Raw genomic sequence first — 27,938 nt, 5'->3', positions numbered from 1 at the left:
CACTAGGAAACAAGGTTTTATTTACTTATTTTTCCATTGTCAGAGGATAGATCACAAGACAGAGATCAGCAGTCCTGGTACACAGTGTGGCTTGGTGAGTTTCCAAGGGAATACAATGAACAGGTGGGGCAAGGTTTGGTTTGAGTTTCCACTCTGATGACCTTTGACTTCTTGCCTTGGCTGTGCACCCAGGCTGTCCATACCCTGTTGGTCTCTGACCTGCAACCCTGCAGCTCATGCACCCTCCCATCCCTTTCCACTCTGACCCGACTGGAGGAGGAAAGAAACTGTGGTGGCTGACAGATCCACCCCGCTCTCTCTGCTGCCCATCCCCTCAGCCATCCCTGCCAGACACCCTCTTCAGAGAAGGAAGGAATCCTCGGGTCAGATGAATTGGGCTAGAAATGAAAGTCTCAGAAGCTGAGAAGGTGGGCGAAGGTAGGAGGATTCCAGAATCTGCGGGGTTATTGCTCAAAAGGTATGTGAGAGGCTCATTTCCAGAGGCAAGAAGCCCTGCACCTGGAATCCCCCCCCCCCCACTGGAGCTCTGCAGGGGTCACCCTAAAAGGATAAGGACCCCAGGAGGCCTGGAGGAAGGTCATCCTCAGCCTCTCCAGCAGCTGACAGACCTTTGAAACGGCCCGGTAGCAAGCTTCCTCTGAGAGGAAACACAGAGGATTCACACCTCTCAGTCCCAAGACAGCTGGGGACTCCTGCCCTGGGCACAATTCTCCCTCAAACCTAAATCCAGAGATAGAGTAGGGCTTCTCAGGGGCAGAGCAGACTGCAGAGCGCAAGAGGAGATAGTGGCCACAGGAGGGCACAAGGCAAGGATGGCAACATGGCCCAGCCCCTCCCGGGAAAGGGAACACACACACAGTTCACAGGAACAATGAAATTCACAAATGAGTAGCCACAAGACCACAGCCAGCAGACACACACACACATAGACACATCCCAGAAAGGGGTCAGACCCCCGGCTGCGGTGAGAAAGGAAGGGGCTGTGAGTGTTGGGTCTTTAAGTACAGGACTGGAGTTAGTGGGGATAGGGAGAGGCGCCGGGAACACGTGTTCTTGGCTTCTCCTAGGGAAGGATCTGGTCTGAAGCAGCCGGTTTTCTCAAGCCTTGGCACCAGCCGCTAAAGGATCAGGCGCTGGCCTTGGCTTCTGGAGGCTGCAGAAGCAAAGAATTCACATTAAAACCCCAGATCCTTTCTGGGACCCATACCCGGTCCTCTCTCCACCTTCAGCACAGACCCTTTGCCTGTTAACCCCCCAGATGACGTGCCCTTGAAGCCCTGAGGTCCGGTGAAGAACACACGAGCCTGGGAGGCAAGGAAGGAAGATGGAGGCTGGATAGGCCTTCCTGGGCTGGAGTTGTTGACAGACCCCTGTTTAAGTGGTTACATGTCTTTAAGCCATCCATTCTAAAGATGGATACAGCGAGTCCCGCTCTGCTGCCCGGGGCTGACATGTGGAGGTGCAGACACGGCAAGGAATTAAAATACTACACAGGTTCACAGTAATAAAGGTCTGGTGTCCATGACATAAGACAGTTTTTTGTTTTGTTTCATTTTTTTTTTTGGTTGTTGTTTGTTTGTTTATTGAGACAGGGTCCCTGTAGCCCAGACTGACTTCAAACTCACTGTTAGGCAGGGTTGACCTTGAACTTCTGACCTTTCTATCTCTATCTCCTATAGGCTGGGTTTACAGGTATACCCCGCTATACCTGGCTTGAGAAAGCCTTTAATTTGCAACTTTAGCTAAAGTTATGCACTTGTCTGTTAAGCCTTATTGTGTGGAGTCTGGGGCAGAAGTGAGGGGACAAAACTGGCTTTCTTGCCTTTGTATATCCCAGGGTCTGCTCTCCAGACCACAGCTTAGTGGCTGTTGTGGGCGACCCTAACCTATAGCCACAGAGACCTAGACTCCGGGCCCAGCTTGTCACATACTGTCTGTGCTGGCTGGTTTTGTGTCAATTTGACGCAAGCTACAGAGGTCTGAGAGTAGGGAACCTCAATTGAGAAAATGCCTCCAAAACAGTGGGCTGTAGGAGAGCCCGAAAGGCATTTTCTTAGTGAGTGATGCGGAGGGTCCAGCCCATTGTGGTTGGGGACACACGTGGGCTGGGGGTCCTGGGTTCTATAAGAAAGCAGACTCAGCAAGCCATGTGGAGCAGGCCAGTAAGCAGCGACCCACTATGGTCTCTGCTTCAGCTCCTGCCTCCAGGATCCTGCCTTGCTTGAGTTCCCCTGTCCTGACTTCCTTCAATGTGGAAATAACCCTTTTCTCCCCAACTTGCCTTTAGGTCAAGGTGTTTCACTATAGCAACATCAACCCTGACTAGGGCACTATCTGAACGGCTTCTCTGACTGCAGGTTTTTCCATTATAAATGGGGCTGGCCCTGCATGTCCTATTTCTTGGGGTAGGTTCCAGAGGTTCCTATAAGGCCTGCTGACTGGAAGATTTATCTAACTGTTATGTACTCTCTGGCACACCCTACAGTAAGCAATGGAAATGAACACATGGTGAACCCCAAATGTTGAGGACAGTGAAGGTATGGGAGGGGACATATTATTTTCCCTACTTTTGAGTAGTATTGGAAAGTTTCATAATAAATGTGTGTGCACGCACATGCGTGTGTTTAAGTGGTTTTCAGCTCATTATTAGTGTCACTTTGATATAGAAGTTTCACTAAATGAACCCCACCCAACTCACATCCCTGCGGTAGCTGGGACAGCACCATGTGAGCCTGACCCCAAGGCTGTTTGGCAGCCTTGGTGCCCTCCCTATGCATGCTGTGTTTGGGTGAAGACCGCCTCTGCACATCTCTGGGACTGGGCTGTCCACTGTCCCTCCCCCACCTCTGGGAGACACTCAGAGTAAGTGAACTGGTAAGAGAGCCCCATGGAGAAGTTGGCATTATGCCAATGCCCAGACTCAGCGAAGACAGTGGTGAGACAGCAGGGGACTGGGTACAGACCGATACCTTCCTGCTGGAGGCTGCGCTTCAGTTCTCAGACTTCTGGGGCTCCGCAGCTGGAAGAGAAGACAGACTGATGAAGAGGGAGGCTGCTCACTCAGGGGGTGCGCCATGCTGAACCCTCGCTGATGCCTGATACTTGGACCTAGGTTGTTCAATACGGTAATGATGGCTGCCTATGGGGCTTAGCACACGGGGAGAGATGGAGTCTGCTAGGTATGAGCAGGTACTCATAGACAAGGACTATCACCAGTAGTCTGTCTCTTGTTGTGACTGGTTGACAGAAAATAGCAAATAGCAGAGAGGAGCTTAGCGTGGGTTTTTGTTTTTTTGTTTAAGCTGGGGCAGTATGGAAGGGAGTGGTTTCCAGGATGTCAGCAAAGAGAAAAAGTTAGCCAGTTACTACTCTAACTCTCAGAGCTCGCAGGTTTCCACCCTAGCTTTTGATTCTCCAGTTTTATTAGAACTATAGAGATTCACTTAGAACTGCCTTTAGTGGTAGCAACAGAGCCATTGACTAGGGAACAGACCTCTCTCCAGGCTGCTAACAGTTGCAGTTCACAGCACAGCCACTGTGAGGAAGGTAAAGCAGTCCCTGGTATGGGTGAAGAGCTAATATCACAGAGGTCCTGGAGAGCCCTTTCCTGGCACTCAGAGGCATGTCTGCTGAACCCCAAAGCGGCTCACGACACCCAGTCTGGTCCCTCCCCAGACCTCGGGAAGACCCTCTCCTGGCACCCTTTCCCAGCGGTTACCATTTGTGGTGATGAGATTCTCCACCTGCGCCTCTTCATCCCCTGGAGCCCTATGACAAGAGGAGAGATACATTCTGTCATCGGTGTCCAGGGCAAACCACAGAGCGTCCCATTCTCTTCACTGAAGCAGGGCCTCTGGAGCCCGTCCCCTCCGAGTCCCTGAAGGATTCACTCTACCATGGGTCACGTCAAGGAATGGAGAAGTCAGGACTGATGGGGACACAGGCAAAGAGAACTTATGGGTTCCCTTCAGGGTCTGCTCCTAGGCAGGATTTGGGTGTGCCTCTGGGTTTTGAGGCCCATGGCCACCATGGCTGTTTTAATAAATGGAGTGTAACCCAATGTGGTATAGAAAGGAGGTCAGATGCCTATGCAGTGCACAGAGCCTCAGGAAGAGATGAGAAACAGGCCCCTCAGAGCAGCCATGAGGTCCTCTGCTTCCCCCTTAGCCAGCCTAGCTGTCTCAAAGGCCTCCAGACAAGGTTCAAGCCCGTTCTGACTCAGTGTTCCTATTTACATAGAGGCCTAACCTCCATGTCGTGACCTCTCCTTTGTTCCAAAGTCACTTGGAAATCCCCACATCCACACCTCGGCCTCCCACATTCGCTCTCTGAGTGAGACAAATGCCAGGTTTGCAGCACAGTCCTTCCCTGTCCCTTCTGCTGTTGCCCCCATTGGCCACAGCCCCTGCACCCTTACCTGGGCTTCTGATTGAAACTGCACTTGCACCTGCGACCTGAAACACAAAGAAACCATCCAAGGTCGTGCTCCCAACAGCAGCTCAAGGTCAAGCTCCCAGCTGGGACGTGGAAGATCTACCTTGAATCTGTAGAGGCTGAAGGCACAGCCAGATACAGCCAAAGGACACCTGCACTACCGCACGAAGCAACTCCAGGTAGGGGGCAAGGGTCAACTGAGGCCAGGAGCTGCGGTTTATATGGCAGTGTGTGTCAGTGGCAGTGCTATTTGTGGGCGGAGGAAATCTTTGGGAGGTGGGGCCTAGCTAGCCCAAGTGGGTTGTTGGGGTGAGGTCTTGCGTGTGCTTCTGGTTACACCCTGAGCTTTCTGCCTCCTGGTCAGCCTTAATAAGAACAAGTCAAAGCCTGCTACCATGGACCTAGCTGCCCCATCATTGCCTGCCCACTATGATGGACTTTGCCCTTTCATACGGTGCGCAAAAATAATCAGGGTGGGGCACTCAGTGCCACAGCTCATGGGGGAAGCACATGGGGACACATTGCTAGGAGCACTAGGAGAATGGCATCTGTCTCCTGGGATGGGCGAGCTCCTGCCCTAGGGATGCAGAGAACAGCTTGCCCTTTTTAGCTCTGTCCTCACCTACATTTTTCTGAGCTCATCTTTCTTGTTTTACTGAGCACTTACTACATGCCCCGCCCTGTATTGGTCCTGGAGACACCATAGAGGCAGACCTGTCCCATAGACAAAATGGCTGAGCTTCTACACTGCCTGCCATCTGCCTAGCAGCCACAGAGAAGAGGAGGCAAACTTACTTAGGATGAGGAGTATCCCAACCGAGAAGAGGACCACAGCGAACACCAATCCCCCAATCCTCAGGGTCTGGTAGTCTGCAAAGGAACCAGGGATGAGATGTGGAAGAGGGGCAGGGCCAAGAGAACACGCCCCCCCCAGATGGGGCCACGCCCCAAGCCTGCTGGGCTCGCTCACCATAATAGAATGGATCCTTTTCTTTCTCCTTCTCAGCTGCTGCAAAATTAGACAGACATGGTCAGGAGGAAGGCAGTGGTGCTTTCTGTGATGCCCCACCTGTCCCACAGCTCCCTGTCCCCACTAAAGGACCCTTGTGAAGCAGGACCACTGGGCAGAGACACAGGAGATCATGGAAGATGGGTTTCCTAGGCATAGGGGCCAGGGCCTGCAGTAGAGATGACTCAGCCTCAGTGGGGTCCTGAGGTTACAGCATGCCCTTCATGTATTTACTCTAGAGGGCCAGGTCTGTCTATCATCTAGTGACAAATGGGGACACTGAGACCAAGCGGTCTCATGACTTGCACATATGGTCAAGGTGGGTAATTGCAGTCTAGGCTGCAAATCCACAGGAGCCCAAGGTTCCTGGAGAGATTAACAGACGGTCAGCTGGACCCATGTTGGGAGCAGTGGGGACACCTCAATTAGGATCTGTTTTTCTCTGCTGACTGAAGGTGAGGTCCCTGAGCAGAGGTGAAGCTGCCTCTCAATCCTAATATTCAAAAGGGCCAGAACCTTCTACCAGAAAGGGCTACGGCTGCCAGTTTGGTATAAGTAGGCCCTAAAGGACTCTTACCACTAGCCAGGACTGCCGGGGCCAGCAGGCTGCAGAGGATCAGCACCGTCTCCATGGTGTCTGGAATAAAGGAGAAAGACATTACTCCAGGGACAGAAGACCTTCCTCCTCAAGCCATCACCCTGACCCAGGCTCATCCCAGCCTTAGCTGTGCTGGGAATATGTGTGACCTGAGGTTGCTTCAGATCACGGGGACTATTGTATCTACTGTGTGACCTGAGGTTGCTTCAGATCACGGGGACCATTGTACCTACTGTGTGACCTGAGGTTGCTTCAGATCACGGGGACCATTGTACCTACTGTGTGACCTGAGGTTGCTTCAGATCACGGGGACCATTGTACCTACTGTGTGACCTGAGGTTGCTTCAGATCACGGGGACCATTGTACCTACTGTGTGATCTGAGGTTGCTTCAGATCACGGGGACCATTGTACCTACTGTGTGACCTGAGGTTGCTTCAGATCACGGGGACCATTGTACCTACTGCCGGATCCGACTCTCAGAGAGCTCTGCCTGCTCAATTCTGTTATGCCAGATGAGGCAGAATACTAAGCAGACACTGTCATAGGTCCCTGCTGCAGGTCTGGAACTGATAGTAAATGACCTTCATAGAGGGAGCAGCAGGGCCAAGGTCATATGATGGTTCAGTAACTCAAAGCCTAATACCCCAGGGGCTTTGTAGATGATCCCCCCAGTGTTTTTCTTCCAGGCCATCTCTGCCTCGTTAAGTTTGGGGGCTCCTGGTCCAGCTCTCACAGTCAACAGACCACCAGGAAGTTTTTTTAAAAGATTTATTTATATTTTATTTGTGTGCGTGCATGTGTGTCTATGAATGTTTGCTCTATGTGTGCAGGTGTCCCTGAAGGCTGGAAGATCCAGGATATCGGATCTTCTGGAGCTGGAGTTACAGGCAATTGGGGTGTCTGGTGTGAGTGCTGGGCCTGTGGAAGAGCAGTGAGCGCTGGAAGCACTGAACCGCACTGAGCCATCTCTCCAGCCCCTAGGAAGGGTTTTCACCAGTCCTGTAGTACAGTCAAGTGGTGGAGGTTACTCTTTTTTCCCCAAGCTCTACAGAAAACTCTGACGTCCATATATAACCTCCTTAAGTCCCCCCCCCCCCCCACCGTGCTGTTTCCTCTATATTCATCAGCTTCCTCTAGACGACCAGGTCATCATCTCCCAAAAGGTGACTTGATTCCATAAAGGGAACGTGGACAAAGGTTCCTGAGCATCAGCTTTCAGTCCCTCCTTCCCTGGAAGACACCTGAATCCTGGGGATGGGGTGGGGGGAGGACCTGAATGGGACACACAGGACCAGTTGGCTTCACCCGAGACATCTATCAGTGGAGTTACACTTATTACTCTCAGGGTCATAGAGTTATATAGAGTGAGATGGGAGAGGAACTCAAATCAGGAGTGTACAAAGCTGCTAAGTCTTTTCCAGGTAGGGTTAGCCTGGCTACAGCCTGGCTAGTATGGCCCAGCCCTTGCTCATTCTAACAAGTGGCTCAGCTGCCATTCACCAGTCAGACACCAGGGGGCAGCATAGCTGTACCTCGAACCATGCCTAACCAGATGTAAGCGGTGGAAAAAGAATAATCTCCCACTGTATGAACGTATACACCTGCTCTTCTTAAAACTGTGCTTGACACATATATCCAGTCACTTTGCTTAGTGTGGTTTCATGCGTATGTAAATACTCAGAGTCTGCGCGGGGACACGCGTATGCACGTGGAGCCAAGAGATCAACATGAGATGTCTCCTTTCTTTCGTGAGACAGGGTCTCCCTGACCCTGGAACTGACAGATTTGATTTCGTTAGATTGGGTGGCAGAAAATCCCAGCAATTCTCCTCCTCACCTTCTCAGTGCTGAGACTCAGTTAGCTTCCACTCCACCCCCCACCCCCCATAAGTTCAAGGGATCAAACTCTGGTCCTCAAGCTGAGGGGCCAACACTTTAGTAACTGAGCCATCTCCCCAACCCCTAGTAAAGCTTTCAAAAACATTTTTAGCTTTATAATTTTAATATAACATTTAGTCTCCTGAGACTTTTTAATCAACATTGTTCTGAACTTTTATCGACACTATTGCATAGAATCATAGTTAATTCATGTTTAACATGTGATAGGAAAATTACTATGTAGTAATCCATTTTCTTGTTGATAGACGTCTGGTGTCTTTAAAAATATATTGCTAACTCTAAATGATATAGTTATGGACACTTAGGTGTGTGCTATCTGGAGCACACCTATAATCAAGAGTTTTTTTTAATTTTTGTATTTTTTAACAATTTTGAGCACCCACTCTCCAAAGGAACAGGATTTATGTTACAGACCAGCACAAACACACATTTGCGGATACTAGAAAACACGGCCACCAAACAGCATTTACTGTGAATGATGTACTCCACTGTTTTGTTTCTTTTGCAAGAAATATAACGCAGCTCCTTGACAAGTCTCACACTGCAGCCAGGAAATGACGGCCTAGGGTGAGCATGGCTCTGGAGTCCCAGCTGGGGTTGCCAACTGCCACTGCTACTCAGGTTCAGCTGTCCCCTGTGGAGGTCATTCCCGTCTTAACAGCCCATCAAATGATGTGGTTTGTCTCTGTTGCTCTCGGTCCTAAGCAGTATCTGACATTATCAGATGTCATCATATTTACTAAGCTAAAGGCATAAAATGTGGTGTTAATCCGGTAACTTAGCACTGGTGTTCATTGCCTGCATTTCTTCACGGGTGGTGGGATGTTCCCATCCTTTTTCTTTTCATTTTCAAACCATTTTCTCAATCCTGACACTAAACCTCAGTTATTGAATATTCTAATATCTCCTCTCGGTCCATGACTCATCTTTTCACTTAATTTATTTTACTTCGAGTGTGTGTGTGTGTGTGTGTGTGTGGTCAGATGACAGCTTGCGGGAAGGTGGTCCTCTTCTACCATGTGGGTCATGGGATCAAACTCGAGTAGTCAGATTTGGAGGTGTGCACCTCCATCTCCTGTGCATCTCATTGGCAATGTTTTCATGAGAACTGTCGTGAAAATACCTGGAGAAAACTGACATTTTCCTGATTCCAATTTTCCTGATTCCAATTGCCTCAAGATTTATAAGCTTTTTTTTTTTTCATTTTCCAGGACCTTGTCAATATTCTCTATGACACCTTCACATAGGTGCTAGATCCATTCAGGGTATATTAAAAATTATATTGCTATTTTAAATACTAACATGTTAAGTAGTATAGAACAAAACAAGTGGTTTTTATCTATTGGTTTTAAATACAGTAATCTTAAGAGTTTTTATTTATTTTTTTAAAGATTTATTTATTATGTAAACAATGTTCTGTCTGCATGTATTCCTGCAAGCCAGAAGAGGGCACCAGATCTCATTAAGGATGGTTCTGAGCCACCATGTGGTAGCTTGGTATTGAACTCAGGACCTCTCAAAAGGGCAGCCAGTGTGCTCTTAATCTCTGAGCCAATGCTCCGGGCTCCTATTTTCTGTTTTTTTGAGACAAGATTTCTCTGTGTAGCTTTAAAGCCTGTCCCGGAACTAGCTCTTGTAAACCAGGCTGGCCTCAAACTCACAGAGATCCACCTGCCTCTGCCTCCTGAGTGCTGGGATTAAAGGCGTGCGCTAGTCCTCATTGTCCGCTATGTTCAGAGAGTCCGGTTTTATCCCAGGCTTTTCCAGACCCAGGCCAGCAGGTCTTGGTGAGTTCCCAATAGAACATCCCCATTGTCTCAGTGTGTGGGTGCACCCCTCGCGGTCCTGAGTTCCTTGCTCGTGCTCTCCTACTGAGAACTCAAGAACAATGGCAATGGGTTTTTGATCCTACTGCACGCACTGGCTTTGTGGGAGCCTAGGCAGTTTGGATGCTCAACTTACTAGACCTGGATGGAGGTGGGGGTTCCTTGGACTTCCCACAGGACAGGGAACCCTGATTGCTTTTCGGGCTGAGGGGGAGGGACTTAATTGGGGGAGGGGGAGGGAAATGGGAGGTGGTGGCAGGGAAGAGACAGAAATCTTTAATAAATAAATAAATTAAAAAGAAATAAAATAAAGGCATGCGCTACCACTGCCCAGCTAAGATCTTCTATTTCTAATAATTTACCCAGATACCTTTGGGTTTTCATTGTGGACAGACCTTGTGAATGGCAGAGTGGTGTTTCCTGCTAATTAGCACACGGGTTATTTCTAGTTCTTGTCTTTGCACACTGACTAAGTCTTAAGGTGAAATGCAGTATAGAAACAAGGATCTCATATACATATGCACACACACGTTTACACACATAATGATCTCATATACATATGCACACACACACGTTTACACACATAATGATCTCATATACATATGCACACACACGTTTACACACATAGTGATCTCATATACATATGCACACACACGTTTACACACATAATGATCTCATATACATATGCACACACACACGTTTACACACATAATGATCTCATATATATATGCACACACACACGTTTACACACATAATCTCATATACATATGCACACACACATTTACACACATAATGATCTCATATACATATGCACACACACATTTACACACATAATGATCTCATATACATATGCACACACACGTTTACACACATAATGATCTCATATATATATGCACACACACACGTTTACACACATGTACACAAATTTGGTCTTCTAATGGCTTGAAAATTCTCCTTTAACACTGGGTCTCCAAGATGTTTGCTTTATATTAATTATGAATAAGTAAGTGTTTTATATATATAGGATTTCCCCTTTTAATCAACCAAACAATTTTTTTGTTTTGTTTTGTTGCTTTTTGCTTCTCTGTGTAGCCCTGGCTGTTCTGGAACTGGCTCTGTAGACCAGACTGACCTCAGACATCTGCCTACCTCTGCCTCCTGAATGCTGGGACTGAAGGAGTGCACCACTGCCACCGAGATCAAACAAATAGTTTTGTATATGAATTACTAATGTTAAATCTGGGATAGAACCAATGTAATATTTAAAGACACGGACAGACTTGGTGTTATTCTCCTTAGGATTTTTGCACTTCTGTGCATGTGCGTGGGATTGGATAGTAATTTAATTTTACTATATTGACCTTGCATGGTTTTGGTTATGTGCTGTGATTTCTAGAAGCTAAAGGTTTGAGAATGCAATCCTGACTCACGTCAATGCTATTTGGAAGTTAACTCTTTTGGGAGGAGCTATGGTTTGAACTCGAAATGCCCAACCCCCATGGGTTCACGTGTTAGAATACTTGATTTCTAGCCTGTGACATTCTTTTGTAAAGCTGTGGAACTTTTAGGAGGTGGAGTTTCTCTAGAGCAGTGGTTCTCAACCTTCCTAACGCTGCGACCCTTTAGTACAGTTCCTCATGCTGTGGTGACCCCCAACCATAAAATGATTTCATTTCTACTTCATAACTGTAAGTTTGCCACTGTTATGAATCATAATGTAAATATCTGACATGCTGGATAACTGATGTGTGACCCCAAGGGGCCACAACCCATATGTTGAGAACCAATGCTCTAGAGGAAGTGCCCCCTCACTGGGGGCGGGACTTGATATTAGCAGCCCCACCTCACTTCCTGTCTTCTCTCTGCAGCCTGAGTGCCAACGCTGCCACACCCTTCCTGCCATGACAGACTACCCCATTACACTGTGAACCAACGTAGTTCTTCCTTCTTTAAACTGCTTCTCGTCAGTTATTAAAAGTTATATTCTATATGTGCTTAGACTATTGTGAGTTTCTTTGGTGAGAAGTTACATATGCTGAATAAGCGTAATCCTTTCCATTTTATGTTAATGAATTTGACAGTTTGATTTACCCAAAATGAAACCAGAAATCTTAAAATATGCCATAATCAGGAAGGACTTAAATTCACCCCTATGCTTCCACCATAATCTACTAGGAAGTTTTAAATTGTTTTATCATCCATTAGCTGGGTTGTTTAGGGACTAGAAAGTGGTTTTCTTTCTTTCTTAAAAGATTTATTTATTTATTATGTATATAATATTCTGTCTGCGTATATGCCTGCAGGCCAGAAGAAGGCACCAGATCACATAATAGATGGTTGTGACCCAACATGTTGCTGGGACTTGAACTCAAAACCTCTGGAACAACAGCCAGTGCTCTTAACCTCTGAGCCACCTCACCAGCCCCCTATATAGTGATTTCTTGATGTATATTCCATTTTTGTATAATAGTTGCTAGTTTAAAAAACCCTATGAAATAGATATTAGGATTTGTAAGATTTGATCAGACTCAGCGACAGGAATGGCGGCCTTCCAGAACCTTGTGTTGGGTCTATTAAGGACTTAGGCACCCCTGCAGAAAGCCCCAGGTGACAAAGAATTAAGGGTCTTGGTCTCAAAGCTGACTAGGATTTGGCCTGCTATGAACTACCAAGTAAGCAAGCTTGGAAGCAGGTGGCCTGGCCTCCCATGACCTCTACCTGGATGGGGAGCCTGGCTGCAACCTCTTCAAATGGCCTGAGCCAGACCTACCCAGCTAAGCTGCTCTCTGATTACTAACCCTCAGAAAATACGCAACATAACAAAGGTCAGTTATTTAAGGCTGTGGTCTGAAACAGATACTATAACCCAGTCACCAGGAGAACCGTCACTATTCTGTTAGCTCTGAGCCTCCCTTCAAACTGTTTTCCTTCCAGTGAAGACCAATTTTTCTTTTAGAATATCCTTTAATAAAGACATATTCATTGTAGACCCTGTTTCTGTGTGTCTGTAGACCCTCTTTCTGCCTCCTTCTCTGTATTTAGTGTTCTGAGTTTCACTGCAGTCTAAATGTGGGTTTATTTTTATGAATTCTGTTGTGTTTCCTTTGTCTGTTAGTTCATCCTTCTCCTAACCAACTCTCAGGCTTCATCTTCTCACACAATTCCTCTTTTGCATTCATCCTTTTTTTTTTCAAAATGGTTTTTCAGTATGATTTTTAAATATTTATTTATCTTATGTACATGGTGCTCCATCTGCAGGTACACCTGCATGCCAGAAGAGGGCATCAAATCCCATTATAAATGGCTATCTGGTTGCTGGGAATTGAACTCATGATCTCTGGAAGAGCTGTCAATGCTCCTAATTGCTGAGCCCTCTCTCCAGCCCCCTATTTCTCTCTTCTAAGACTGTGGCTTGGGAATGTGTTGGGCGCCCTTACTCTGTTCTGCAAATCATCAAGCTGCTCATTCATATTTTCCACTCACTGGCTTTCCTGCACTATATGCTGGGTGATTGTTTCCGAATTATTTCTTTTCTCCCTTTAGCTGTGTTTAATCTGCTGTTTCATTCCCCACTTAATTCCCTATTTCAATGATTGCATTATTTTGATATGTTCTGGTTGGTTCTTTTTCTAATATCTTGGTCATTTAATTAGTCTTTGTTGCCTGTTCATTTTTAGGATCTCATTGTTTGCTTTCAACATTGTTTTTAGTTTTTATTCTTTAATCTTCTGCATCTGCTAATTTCAAAGTTCTGAATTCTTAGGAGCATAAATTGCTTTGTGGTTTCTGTGATTTGGTTTTTCTTGGTTCCTTCCCAATACACACACAAACACACACATACACTCACACCCACATGCACACACACACACACACGCACATACACACACACACACATGCACATACACTACTTTGGCTTAGTAGTCTTTGATTGTGAGCTCAAATTTGTTATATTAAATCTGTGGGAAATCCTGAGATTTTGTTTTTCTTTTCCTCTGAGGATTGAGAGTAGCCAATACCAATCTAGGAACAGGTTGGCCCCTCTCACGGGTCAGCCTAATGAAGAAGTCATGGGTGGTTTCTAACCCTGCAGGTTCCGTGTTTATTAGTCTCCAAAAGGCAGCAGTGCCTACTGGCATCACTCTCAGCAGCTCTGTTTCAATTTGGTTCGCACTTTACATAATTGTGCTACTTTGATTTCATAGGATTTTAGTCGGAAGGTTTATTTTGGTTTTCAAGTTTAAGTGGTGTTTGGTAATGTAGAGAAGAGTGACTGACTGGTAAGAACACCTTTCTTCCTTCTTGTGGGACAAGCCCTGTGACAGCAAAGCTGGGACCACTGTTTTACAGTAGAAAAATCATCGTTCAGCCACTCAAACTGACTTAAATACACTGGTCAAAGAGGGAAATAAGCACTCAGGAGGCAGAGGCAGAGGCAGAGGCAGAGGCAGAGGCAGAGGCAGAGGCAGAGGCAGAGGCAGAGGCAGAGGCAGAGGCAGGCAGGTATCTGCGAGTTTGAGGCCAGCCTACTCTACAGAGCGAGTTCCAGGACAGCCAAGGCTACACAGAGAAACCTTGTATTGAAAAACAAACAAACAAAAAAAGAGGGAAATAAGTTGTATGTACCTGTTATGTGTGAAATCTTTCTTCCTTCCTTCTTCCTCCTCCCTCCTTCCTTCCTCCTCCTCCCTCCTTCCTTCCTCCTCCTCCCTCCTTCCTTCTTCCTTCCCCTCTGTCAAATTTATTACTACTTCCAGATCAAGTTCCATCTCAAATTACACAGTCAAAATATATCTGTGCCTTGTTCAGAGAAGCCCAGACTGAAAAACTGGAAGGAGGAGGAACTGACATTAAAATCCCTCAATGGGGCTCATGCATATACTCCTAGCACTCAGCAGGCTGAGGTAAGAAGGTTCCATGAGTTCAAGGCCAGCCCAGGCTACATAGATAGACCTTCTCTCATAAGTAAAACAAAATTGAATCAATCCTTAGGGGGCCTTCATAGAGCAAAGACCCTGATATTCCTAAGGACAGTCTGACAGGGGACCTGGAGGTGCCCACAGAAGAGTTGACATTTCAGTCAGGCCTTGAGAGCAGGATGGGATTTTGATAGACAAGCGGGGGTGAGGGGAGAGGGAGGTGAGCCAAGGCAGTAAGAGGGAGCAATGGAAAGAAGGGACAGCAAACAGAATTCAAGTTCGATTTAAGCTGAATCTCACAGTACTTCACTCAACAGTGGCTCCCGGCAGCGTCTTCCTAGAAGGCATCAAAATGAGGCCGGGTCCACTGGTAATGTCTACATAGCACAGGAGGAGACTGTGACAGCAACCCAAGTATTTCCATTTCTAGTGGTAGACACCTTCCAAAACAGTGAATAATCCAGTCTGGCTAAAGCACGACGGGTGGGCGGTGAGAACCCCGATGAGATGGCTGGAGTCGGAGTATGGAGAACGGAGAATGCAGAGCTTCAGAGTGACGACCTGCCTTTGTATTCTAAAGCAGACATATGCGATCAAGCTGCAGAGCACTGACAGAAACATAAATCAGAAGTGACCGAATCTCAGTCCTCCAAGCTGCTGCTGGGGCCTGGGCTATGCCAGCAGTCCCCCTCAGCATGAGTCTCCTCTAAGGTTGCCTCTTGGCACCCAGACCGCATTGAAAGATCTCAGCCATGGTACAGCTGGCGCTGGCTGGGTGTCCAGTGGCCAAACCACATACACAGATGCCTTTGTTCCTCCACTAACCAAGGAATTCTATCCTGGCCTCTTCTCCCCCCCATGGTAAGGCTCCTGGCTCCTCCTGCATTCCTTTCTTCCTCCTTATGCAGGCACGCAGGCTGGGGGCTCAGCTGAGGTGGGAGGATCAAGATGGGGGAACATAACAATTGCACTTCCAGGCCCAGAGTTCATGGAACAGATGGGAGGAGGGAGGAATATTCAGGTTGGGGACTAAGCCAGGCAGGCATGGATAAAACTGGGAGGGAGGCTCAAGAACATTCCAGGCCTCTCAACATGCCTACTGGAAAGGTCTTGTTTTGTGGCCCTGCACCCCTGGCTGGCTGGGACAGGGCACCTGAACCGTTATCACTGCTGAAGTTCAGGACTCTGACCCATTTTAGCAACCTGATCAACACTGCTCTAGACCATTCTGTCAGATCTCCGCGGCTTCCTTTCAAGCCCAGTATGAGAAAGAATTTCATTTCTGTCTCATCTCCTTTCCATGATCCATTCTATCCGTGGCCCGGCAGGCACACAGCCACGCTGCAGCTGATAGCAGCCCTTCCATGTTAATCTCCTCTCCCGCCATGCTGCTGTTTGCGCGGTCACCCGCCGCACGTGCGTGCGGAGAATGCAATCAGAAGAGTTCCTCCAGCGATTATCTTTCCACACTGAGTCACATAATTTCACTTAATTGCTGGGTAAAAGCTGCTCAGGAAGAGATGCCACCAGTTGATGATACGGCAACATGCTGTATTACTTCTGATTCCACGCAGCAATGAGATAGGCCAGAATGCCCGCGACTATTGTGCTATAATTTGACAACCATTTCTCTTTACAAGGTAGGAGCTCCAAATGGGGTGAAATTGCCTCGCTCTACCTGCAGACACTCTGCCCTTCCCTTGCATGGGGCCCATTGCCTTTCTGCAGCCTCAGCCCCTAGATGATGCATCCTGAGATTATCACAGCCTGCTTGGATATCCCAGTGAGATGTCAGGTAGGGAATATCCAGGAGGTAGCCTCCAAAGGGGCACAGAGTTCCTAAGCCTCATGGCTTAAGCTGACAGGTTGCCTGGGCTGTTATAAGAGATCACGGGACACGATTTAGCTTAGGGTATCTCCACATGTTTCAACGATGTCATGAGTAAAGGCTGTGCCCAGTACAGCACATAAACAAGATGTGAAGGTTCCAGATGGGTGTGGGGTCGCAGCAGGCCAGACTGGGATAGAATGAGACAAAAGTATCTGCCTTTAATTTGGGAAGATTGGGATCCGACGAGAGAGACCTGATTTGGCTGCCAGTCATGGGTAGGACCTGGCTCAAGGACCCATGCCTTTGACTCTGCCTGCTGTCTTGATGAACAGAAGCTGAGAACAGTCAGCCTTGTATCAGGAAAGCTGGGCGGCACTGGAGAGTTCCTGGAGGCAGCCTAGCAGGCGCCAGGGCAGCAGGGGCAGGGGGAAGCAAACTGACAGCCTCCTTTGGCTGGAGACTGAACTTGGGTTGGAGAAGCAAAGTTGGGGAGGGGATTAAGGGAGTCCCACTGGCTTCTGGGACATGAGGGAGTTGGTACAGAAAGGGCCTCTGAGAGATACAACCTAGCCCGGAGCTTTCTCCCACAGAGGAACAAGGCTGAGGAGACCTTAAAAGGAGCAGGCCAGTGCCTGGAAGTTCTCGCTTGACACATGCAGAACAGACCATTCTTAGGAATGGAAGCCTCCGCTAGTGTGTGTCCAACAGGTCGGTCTCTGGGTTTTAGCCCTTGGCTTCTTTGTTATTCTCAGCAGCTTGACCTTGCACTATTTACAGCTATGACGTGGGATGGCCGCTTGGCCCAGCCCCCACACAGTCAGAGTTATGGCAAAGACCAGTTCCCATCACCCACTCACTCCTCTGTGGGATGAGAAAGACTCTCCTGAAGGCCGTTGTTAGCATCACACCCATTTCACAGGGAGAGAAACTGGGACAGGAAAAGTGAGTGAGAGCTGGATTCTACACGTCTACCTTGCTCAGTCTGCTTCTCCATTGGTGGAGGGAGAGTAGTCTTCCGGATGTGAGTAGGCTGTCCTTGGGGAGAACCAGACAGCCCCAGATCACAGAGGAGGGCTTCCGTCCCCCACAGTGGACTACCTGCACTGTGGCTCTATGACGGACCCATGTCCCCTTGGCAGGTGCTACTCTTCTCGTTCCTTCCCAATCCTGCAAACTCTGAGACCTAACTGCCTAGCGAGGGGGTCAGATGAACTCCTCAGGAAAGGGTCCAGCTTTTCCCAGCCAAGCTCCCAGCTTCTCCCCTTCATCCATATTCACAGGAACGAGAGGGACAGCAGGGTGCAGAATGCCTGCCAGCTCACCCTGAGTGGGAACTGAGCTGTTTGTTCGGGAGTGTGATTTTTTTTTTCAAGACAGATTACAAGTCCATGCAGTTCACTAGGCGAGGGTGGGAGTGGGGAGTCAGCTGATCATCCAGCCCATTTCTCAAGGCTGCTACAAAGGTCAAGTGACATGACACGTGTGAAGGAGTCTGGAAAGCTGCGGAGCCCCGTGACCGCAATATGCAACATTTATCGGGTGCTCATGCCACACAAGCGTAGTTCTACATGGCTTGCTTCGAGAACAGGATTGTGACCTGGGAAGTGGCCACCATGACGACTATTGCCATTATGCCAACAGGCCAACTAAGGAGGGAACGTGTTAGCTATTTTCCAAAGCTCTACAGGCCAGATTCAGTCCCAAATACCCTGGCCCCTGAGTCCCCACTGGGAACCATTAGGTGTCCCTGCTGGGAAGCACTTAGCTCTCCTGTGTCTGCTGCTTAGGAGCCCTAGGTCTCAAGAAAGCAACGGGAGCCCTAGGAGGCTTTCCTCCTGCGACCGTATGAAGATATGGTGGCGGTATGATATCAAGTCTCTAAGATGGATGCCATGGCCTTGGAGTGGACACAGTTTCTGACTGCCTTCCACAGCCCCACTCTTAGCACTGCTCTCCTCCTGGGAGGGAGCCTGACCTACAGCCTCATCTCCTTTACCCTCAGCCTGAAGTCTGCTGAAGTTTGCCCCTCACAGCATCTCTCGGCAGGAGACTCCAGTGTCCCCTTGCTACCTGAGATGTCATAATTGAGGAAGGAAGAGACAGAAAAGCCTGGTAGTGAGATGCAAGGTTGGAGGCATGGCACGTGCGCGCACACGTGTGTGTGGTGTGTGTGTGTGTGTGTGTGTGTGTGTGTGTGCATGTGTGTGTGAAGAGAGATAGGGTGTGTGTGTGTGCGTGTGGGGGAGGAGAGAGAGAGATAGGGCGTGTGTGTGTGATGGTGTGTGTGTGTGCGTGTGTGTGAAAGAGAGAGGGGGGTGTGTGAAAGAGATAGGGTATGTGTGTGTGGGGGGGAGAGAGATAGGGCGTGTGTGTGTGATGATGTGTGTGTGTGCGTGTTTGTGAAAGAGAGAGGGGGGTGGTGTGTGAAAGAGAGAGATAGGGTGTGTGTGTGTGAAAGAGAGAGATAGGGTGTGTGTGTGTGAAAGAGAGAGATAGGGTGTGTGTGTGCCTGTGTGTGTGAAAGAGTGTGTGTATGTGTGGAAGAGAGAGAGAGATAGGGTGTGTGTGTGTGTGTGTGTGTGTGTGTGGTCGTGTGTATGTGTGTGTGTGTGCGTGTGTGTGTAGCTAAGCAGGAAGCTGCCAAAACGGGCAGGGAAGGGGTTCTGATGGGCACCAGGCCATCTGTCCCCAGGCAGCAGAGCCTACTGTTCTTGAAGCTCAGCTCTGTGAGTAACCGTCCCTGCCTTGCCTGGTTGAGGACAGGCTCCATTTCAGTTTACGTGCAATGAAGACAGATCAGTGTGTAGCCTGGTATGGTGACACACACCTGTAATTCCGGAATTCAGGAGATGGGGGCATAAAGATCGGGAGTTCAGGTCTCCCTACAGTGAGTCTGAGGTCTCAGCTACACAGTAGTCTCACGAATCATGGATTTCATGAGACCCTACCTGAGAAAGGACCTGGGCTCAGTAGCTGGCACAGTACTAGCTCCGTAGGCATCAGCTGTTGGACTCATTACAGTTGGTATTGCCTAGCTCTGTCCTCTCCTCCCTTCCTCCTTTCCTGCCTTTTCCTGGAAAATAAAGACATGGAAAAGAAGAGGGGCCATGAAAAGTCCTTTTGTTATCTCTCTCTTCTTCCTTGCACTGTCCTAAAAACACTAGAAGGTTCTAGTGTCCTACACTGACATGAGGCCGGGAGGGCTTGGCGCACAGCGGACACTGGTTCCCTAAGCACTGTCACACGATCAACAGCTGTTCCCAGGGCCCTGAAGCAGGTGACACAAAGAATATGCTGGAGGAGGAGTCAGAGAATAGGGTGCTGACTAGGACCAGGAAGCATTCTCACTGGCAGGCAAAGAAGGGAAAGGGGTCACAGGATGGGACTGAAGTGGGCCTGGGGACAGATGGTGTTCCCACCAAAAACTGAGCCAGCAGAGTGAACAGGAAAAACTGAGAGGAAAGAAGACTGCAAGGAACACTGACATCTACACATGAGAAAACTCCAACTCTTTCTACCATTGTCCTCCCAACAGGGTCCTCGCCTGACAGTCTAGCTGGGCTCCCTCGGCCATGCCCCTGACTCCCTAGTTACCCAGATACTCTGAAGAGCAGAGAAAGGAAAACACGAGGCTGGAGCCTGCACAGGAAAAGTCAACAGGCAGCTGTTGTGCAGGAAGGCAGCCGGGCAGTGTTAAGCACAGCAGTGTCCCAACCCTTGAGGTTCCCAGGCTCCTCTAGCTAGCAAGGCCAAGCTTCTTCCTTTCCAAGAGTCCTTCAGAAAGGCTGCCTTCTGCAAGAGGCCATTTCAATGTGCCCCTAGGAGGACTGGGTCTCGAGGTGCATAAGTCAGGCCAAGTCGACTTCTCTATGACCTGGGGACTATTCCTAAGATGTTCCTGGCCCTTCTGTTTCCTTGGGCTCAAGGAGTCTGATGTATCAGATCATAGACTATTATCCTTTAGTCCTGAATCCTCCTGTGAGCTGAAGCTGGACTGTGGCCCTGACCAGTTGTAGGGGATACTGCCCATTGGAGCTCAATCCATAGCCAATACCAACAGAACCAGGAGCCCAGCAGCTGACAGCCTTCCATAAATCACTTGTGTCTCATCTGGTGAGAATTTTAGGGCATGGAGCTGAAAGAAAGTCGTCTTTTCCTGTAATACCATCTCCGAAACAGACTTTTTATGTCAATACATCTACTTGTGAAAGAGAAATACCCCTGATGCTAACAGCCGCTGATGCCCTGGCTGGGGTACTTATTTGAGTTCATCTCTGTATGGCTGAGATGCAGAGAGTCATTGTGGAAGAGGCTATGATTTGAGAAAGAACGTCAGTTTTATCATCCTAATAACCATGGCCACCTACTGTTGTCTGGACCCCTCGCTTATCCGCCTGACCTATTCCACCAAGCAAGAGAGACAGAGCCTGGCCTGATGGAGCCATGATCTAGCCATGTTCCCAGGCTGTCTTCTCCCTCCCTGGCTCCAGTCTCGTTCTAGAGCTCATCTGTAGTCACTCTGAGGGCAACAACCCTTTAGTCTGTTCCTTGCAGTCTGCTATCTACCAGGCTGGTACGATGGTTTGCCTCAGTCTGCAGCTGCTGGGCACATCTTTAAGCTTCTCCTGCCACTCAGTCCCAGACTTGCAAGTCTTGGGTGGCGAGCTGGTCAGAGAGAGTATACTGATGGGTTAGTATGTCTGCCTCAGGGAGTAGAGAGAGTCGTTCTAACAACAGGTACCAGAACGGTGTTGCTGGGGCATGAATGGGGGGAGACCCGGTGCTTTCAACATGACAGGATGTGATGGCAGTGACTCCTTACCTCTGTGATCTTCCTTCCCCAAACCCATAGCCCAGTCTAGCGATGGGAAAACACTGGCCAGATCCCAGGAGCAGAACACCCTACAGGAACCTGACCAGGTTCCTTCTAATGCAACAGTCATCAAAACAGAGACACAACCACAGCCAAGAGCCCAAGGAGTCATGATAACGAAATGTAAAGTGGTGTCCAGAGGCAGGATCCTGGGATAGAAAGGGAACATTGGGTAAACGCTAGGGACATCTACTTAGAATATCGATTTTAATTTACAATGTTACAGCAGTAGCTAGAATAAGGTAACGAAGGTGGCAACAGCAGAAGCTGTGAACAAGGAAAGGCCTTAGGCTTCGCGCTGTCCACCCAAGTTTGATTGATTGATTGATTGATTGATTGATTTATTTTGGATTTTCGAGACAGGGTTTCTCTGTAGCTTTTTGGTTCCTGTCCTGGAACTAGCTCTTGTAGACCAGGCTGGTGGTGGTGGTGCACGCCTTTAATCCCAGCACTCGGGAGGCAGAGGCAGGCGGATCTCTGTGAGTTCGACACCCAAGTTTTAAAACCATTCTTAAAAAAAAAAAAGGAAGTCTGTTCCTAACTGAATTTGAATATTCAGTTAAAAAACCAAATCAGTACTCCACCGCTATCCATCCCCAGTCCATCAGCTCGCTTCCCGGGCACAGTGCAGAACACAGGTGTTCCTGTACCACATGGCTTCTGTAATAGGCAGGGCCGAGCTGGTTCACAGCCACAGAGCCAAGAGCCTGCCAAAGCGTTTAAAGCTGTCTGTTAAAGCAAGTGTTTTGGGTTGCGATCAGAGAGGCCACTGAAAGATCCGTGGCCCCTTTGCTTGCCCTGTATTGTAAATACCCACTGCGTAAACAATTAGGCACCAATTCTTCAGTTTAAGAGCCTCACTTGAAATGATTGCTCTCTCCTCAGACTGCCCGCCCCACCCCACCCCACCCCCAGTATTCCAGAGCCGAATTGATAAGGAGAGATGGCCTCAAAGCTGGTAAGGGAAAGGACAGAAGAGAAGGTGGTGACATTTGGAGAGACCTGGAAATCTGGTGGCTTGAGTTACTTTGAGTTACTTGAAATCCTTGTAGTGCCCAAAAGGCAGCTGGGCAGCCTAGCAACAGGGCAGTTATGGCTCCTCCCCACCCCTTCAAGACTAGGCCTTCATGACTGACAAGGGCCCAGTGACTGGGGGTTCTTCTTCACCATGCCTCCTTCACGGAAGAGGGGAAACCCCAGGTCCCCAAGACCAAAACTGTTTCTCTGAGAGACCAGTACCAAACCCAGCTGTCTGTGGAGGCCAGGGCCAGGGGTTAACCCTAGGAGCCTTGACCTTTAACCTGGAGTTACTTCTGGGAGAGGGGAAGTTGGCCACAAGAGGAAAGAGTGAGAGCAGCCCCGGGAGAGAGTCCAGGCTCTTCCTCAGAAAGGAAAGCACAGCACACAACTCAAACCCACGCCTGATTTCTACATGCCTTCCTGGAAAGACTCCAAACTGACCTATCAGCAGGGCCTGGGGCTTGTCACTGTCCACTGAGACAGTCTTCACGGTGCCATCCTAGCCAGTCCCCAGAGGAATACTGTAATCATCGGGGTATTATAGCCAAGGCAAACACAGGCAGTGGCCATGAGCTGCCCAGCACGAGCCAGGCCCAAGCATCCCACACCCAACAGCAGAGTTTGGGGTTCCTGTCTGTCCAGGACAACTGTGTCCCGTTCCAGCAAGTCTAGGTAACCAGTAGCATCACACAGAAGCCATGGGTTGGGTGGGAGTGACCCAGTCAGTTAGAGACAGATCACCCCCATCCTGCATGTGCGACACACACACACACACACACACACACACACACACCCCTGCTAACAAATGTCCATTCACAGAGGCCAAAAGAGCAGTTCCACCAGCAAAGACAGAAACCTAAAGTCATTGCCAGGTCCACGCTATCCTACTCAGGCACTGATCATATTCCAGGGATCGCCATCTTCCCTGTGGAAGCACAGCTCAGGCCTTCACGTTTCCACCTACACTTTGCATGGATTCATATTCTTTCCCAGAGATGAGAGGGGCAAATAAAGGTCCTTTGGGACTTGATACCCACAGTGTGTGGAAGCTAAGACTCCTGACTTGCCCCTATTTGTCTATTTTAGGAAGTTGTCCCTTCCCGTCTCACCTTGTACCTTTGTTGCTCCATTGCCAGGATGACATGGCCCATACCTTTTCCATGTATGGGTGTGGGTGTGCGCGCATGCACGTGCGCGGACACCCCCCCCCCCAAAACTATAAATGCCTGGGGCCAAAGACACACACCAACATCTCTAGATTCCCAGAAATTGGGTACAGAAAATGCTCTACAGATATTGATTGATCAAGAAATTAATTGATATTTCAGCATCATTGTCCCTTTAAGTCACAATCCACCCCAAGCTCAGCACACCTGAGAATCTCAATGGTATATTTTAAGCATTTTGAGGCATTTCTTCATGCTTCCCCCAACTCCAGGCCTTCACTTCCTCATCTCTGCCATCTGGGTCTCGTCAAAATCCATCATGGGTCAGTGAATCAGCCTTCAGCATCTGCCAGACTGCCAAGGAAGAGTCATTTCAAGACCAGAGATGGGAAGAAAGAAATGGACACCTTAGGGATGGGAACAAAGGCAAGGATTCAACACTTCCTAGTGGAGGCGGACTCCACCTATGGTCTCCCTTCACCTCAGACTTCCTCCATGTGACCCTGTCTTTATGGAGGAGGGGGGAAAGGAAGGGGGAGGGATGTCTGTAAGCCCACTTAAATGCTAACTGAGAATTAGAGCATGCTTCTTGGAGAAATGAGAACTTGAGAGGAACCTGAAGGATGACGTTATCCTAATGGCAGTAAAACCGAGTAATCAACATTGTTCAACTGCTTTGCGGAGCTAGTCCCAATACATCTCTTCCATGCTCATTTGACATATAAGGAAAAGTTAAAAAAAAAATCCGGAAAGTCTCAGAACCTAAATTTATGGTTCTACAAAGGCTGTCACCCCCAGCTCCACAGGAGGAAGAGCATGTTCTAGTAAGTCTCAAGTAGAAGGCAGAGCACAGGGCTGGGGAGGGCACCTGCATGCAGCTGACTACTGAGGGCCTGCAGGATAGGACCATGCACCTGTCACTGTTCAGTGATGGACAGACATACACAGGGGCTGTGGCAGAACCAGTCTGGAGCCCCGGGAGCCACAGATAGCAAATCTGGAGGCTGAGAAGAACTCACTAGGGCCATCCCAAGGGTGAGAGACGGCTGCTGGGTAAAGGAGGAAGGTGTGCAGAAACATGCAGGCACCTGCTTATGTGTCAGTGATGAAAGATTCTGTATGTGTGAGGACGGGATTGTGCGTGAGAGTGTACACGTGCTTGTCGGTGAGTCGGGGAGCTCTCCTGTGGAGGGAGAGGCCCTCAAGGAGGGTCTCCTGATGGAAGATAGAGGTGAGGTCAGTAGGCAGGGGGAAGGACAGGCAAAATCATCAGATCCACCCCAGTGGGAGTGGAGAAGAAAGCAGGGCACCGCAGCTCCACAGGCTTCTGAGAAGCCCACAGGGCCTGCCTTGTTGAAGGGACTTGGAATTTGCTAAGATGGTGAATGAGTGAAACCGAGGCCTGGCTTTGCTCTGGAGCTGTGGAGAGAAGGGGGTCTCTGACTCTCTCTACCCAATTCATGGTTCTTGGCCAGGCAGACTCCCACAGTCCCAGCTCAATCCACGGGGCCTGGAGCTCTTCCTCCCTGCTCCCTCATCCAGCCAGACATCCTTGTGACAGAAATTTTCCTATGTTGTTTCCAAGCTGGCTTTAAAACAGAGAAGATGCTACTAAATGGGCTTCCAGCTTCTGTCTTGGCCAGAGAGGTTCAAGGTAATGTGTCCCCGACCTCTCTAAACTGTGCTGAGATCTTCAGAGACCCACTACATGCTGGTCCCAGTCTCATGCCCCACAGAGGTGGCCCTTTAGGTCCTTTAAGCCTTTTAGGCCTCATGTGTGTCCTGGCAGAACAGAAAAGTGACTCTTGTCCAGTAACACCCCCACACACACACATTCAGACCATCCTTGGCCTCTCAGCCATTGGCTGGCCAGTGATGAAAGAGAACCTTTCTCCAGAGTGGCTAGACAGTCTCTTTACCAACTCTGCTTAGCCGCATCCCCACCACATTGGTACCTACAGAGAGAAGTAATCTTTTTCAAGATTGTGGAATCCGCACACATTTAGAGGAGAGAGGTGGTTCGGAAATGAGTAAATCCCCTGTGGACAGATGCGGGAACAAATGTCTAAGGTCCTGGAGGCCTCGGGTTACTCGAGCATAGGCCAAGCCATTTTAGGTTGCACCAAGAGACCTGTGGTGTGTCCAATAAGATGATATTTGTGGGATAAATGCACTTGCCCTTGGGAAGCATAGCACTCAGAGGGTGGGCCAGGGAGCCAGAACCAGGCTTTTTGTGGGTCACAGGCTCTGTCTCCTGTGAGTTGGGCCTTTCCTGCGTACTCCAGGAGGGGCAGATGGGCAGTCAGTTAGATGGTGATCCTGGTGATCCTAGGGGCTCCCTGGCACTCTCTGCATCCAGATGGTAGCCTGCTGCATCCGACAGGGAGAGAGTGGAGGTTGAGGACTGTGTGCTCTCCATGGGGGGAATCTAGGTGGCTTGGTTCCCCAAAGGCTGTGGGGAGTCCCAAAGGTTGTGGGGGTCCCAAAGGCTGTGGGGGGACAGGGTCTAAGTTACATGAAATTGCTCTTCTCACCTCTCCTTGCCACAGCCTCCAACGACACTCTTAAGAAAATATGATGTGGTAGGTGCTTCTATTATCCACACCTATGAGGCAACCCTCACTTTAGAAGGGACAGTCCCATCTCCAAAGGACTGACAGGCACCGAGGGAAGAAGGTTAGAGGTACAGGCCTGACAGTGTGAGATCCAAAATCTTGCCTGAGTGGTCCCACCCACTACTGGCTGTGAGACTTCGCCTCAGTTTCCCCACCTGTGTCATGCTCCTGAGACACTGGAGTCAGGGACTGTATCTCTTTCCTCACTGTCATGTCCCCAGAGGTTGATAGATAGACAGTAGGTGAAGTTAATAGTTAAATAGTAGGTGAAGTTAATAGATAGATAATAGGTGAAGTTAATAGATAGACAGTAGGTGAAGTTAATAGATAGATAATAGGTGAAGTTAATAGATAGATAGTAGGTGATTAACAGTTAGATAGTAGGTGAAGTTAATAGAGAGATAATAGGTGAAGTTAATAGATAGATAGTAGGTGATTAACAGTTAGATAGTAGGTGAAGTTAATAGATAGATAGTAGGCGATTAACAGTTAGATAGTAGGTGAAGTTAATAGATAGATAGTAGGTGAAGTTAATAGATAGATAGTAGGTGCTCAAAGCCATTCAATGACTGAACAAAACGGGTTCTCCACCAGTCCAAATATCAGCCGGAACCTGGAGGGGAAATGCTTCCCTCAAGCTCCCACCATCTGAGAACAAGTCTTGAAAGTGTCCTGACAATTTACAGCCCATGACAATGCAGCTTACTCTCCCAGATGCACAACAGTGATTGGAGGAGCAATCAGGAAGCAGGAAGATGGGACTGAAGGGAGAGAGACCTGAATTCCACACAGTGCAGGTACCCTGACTTCCATCTCTTTGGCTCCTCTCTTTATCTCTCTCTGTCTCTCTGTCTCTGTCTCTCTCTGTCTCTGTCTCTCTCTCTCTCTGACATCTCTGCTCCCTGCTTCTTCTTTCTGTCTGCTTGGGTTCTCCATGGCTGGCTTCTCTCCCCTCCACAGAGCCCCTTCTAGTCAGAAGGGACTGCTGGGCTCAGGGTGGGAAGAACACAGCCCGCAGATATATAAATTCTGGTTCGAGCCAAGCCTAGCCTCTGGAGTCTGGCATCTAGCAGAGGTGCCCTCTACTAAGGAGGCCTGGAAGTTTTTCTTTCACCTTCTCCTTAAGGTCCCTGTGAGACGTCAGAAGATCCCTTCTGGACTTCTCCCTCTTCAGACTCCAGGAATCCAGGACAAGGTTGAACAGTGAAGAAACTGACCTCTCTCTGCTTAGCCTCACCCAGTCTGGTGTGTGTGTGTGTGTGTGTGTGTGTGTGTGAGAGAGAGAGAGAGAGAGAGAGTATTTATAAAGCAAAGGTTTGTGTTACAGGTGGAGTTTGTGTGTGTGTACACACAGTGAAGGTTGAGTGTAAGTGGTATGCAATGTTAGTGTGTATGTGGGGGTGTAAATAGTGTACTTGGTGTGGATGTTGTATGGTATGTGTTGGTGTACTTGGTGTGGATGTGGTGTGTAGGGTTGTGATGTATTCGGTATTTATGTGGTTGGTATGCATTTGGTGTCTTTGTTGTTTATATGCTGGTTTCATTTTTTTATTTCACTCATGTATATGTGATTTAAACGTATGTGTTGTAATGTGTGTGGATTATGTTAATGGACTGTGGGGGGTGACAGGCATGTGAGGCTGTGATGGTACTGTGTGTGGTGTGTGTGCATTTGTGTTTGTGGTGCTCGTGGTGATGGGGTGGGTAAAGGGCCAGGCAGTTTGGAGTG

At 48.7% G+C, this 27,938-nt stretch overlaps 1 protein-coding gene across 3 annotated transcripts in view; it reads right to left on the bottom strand.

The window, feature by feature from the left end:
- Fxyd6 (FXYD domain containing ion transport regulator 6) overlaps positions 1 to 27,938 on the bottom strand; it is a 29,319-nt gene continuing 1,381 nt past the window's right edge. Inside the window, exons 2-8 of one of the 3 annotated variants that reach the window (XM_041638722.1) lie at positions 6,042 to 6,101; positions 5,426 to 5,464; positions 5,251 to 5,325; positions 4,439 to 4,475; positions 3,740 to 3,789; positions 2,991 to 3,040; positions 1 to 1,174 (exon numbers count right to left, since the gene is read on the bottom strand). In XM_041638722.1, the coding sequence (XP_041494656.1) occupies positions 3,012 to 3,040; positions 3,740 to 3,789; positions 4,439 to 4,475; positions 5,251 to 5,325; positions 5,426 to 5,464; positions 6,042 to 6,096 (285 nt within the window). In that variant the 5' untranslated portion in view covers positions 6,097 to 6,101 and the 3' untranslated portion in view covers positions 1 to 1,174; positions 2,991 to 3,011. The remainder of the gene's footprint in view (positions 1,175 to 2,990; positions 3,041 to 3,739; positions 3,790 to 4,438; positions 4,476 to 5,250; positions 5,326 to 5,425; positions 5,465 to 6,041; positions 6,102 to 27,938) is intronic. The other 2 variants (XM_041638720.1, XM_041638721.1) reach the window with 2 other exon arrangements.

Source organism: Microtus oregoni, unplaced genomic scaffold (assembly GCF_018167655.1).
Source record: "Microtus oregoni isolate MIOR12 unplaced genomic scaffold, Mior012 000055F_ref0000237, whole genome shotgun sequence".
Classification (NCBI taxonomy): Eukaryota; Metazoa; Chordata; class Mammalia; order Rodentia; family Cricetidae; genus Microtus; species Microtus oregoni.
Note: the sequence above shows the minus strand (reverse complement) of the source record. Positions and strands in the feature narration are given on the sequence as shown.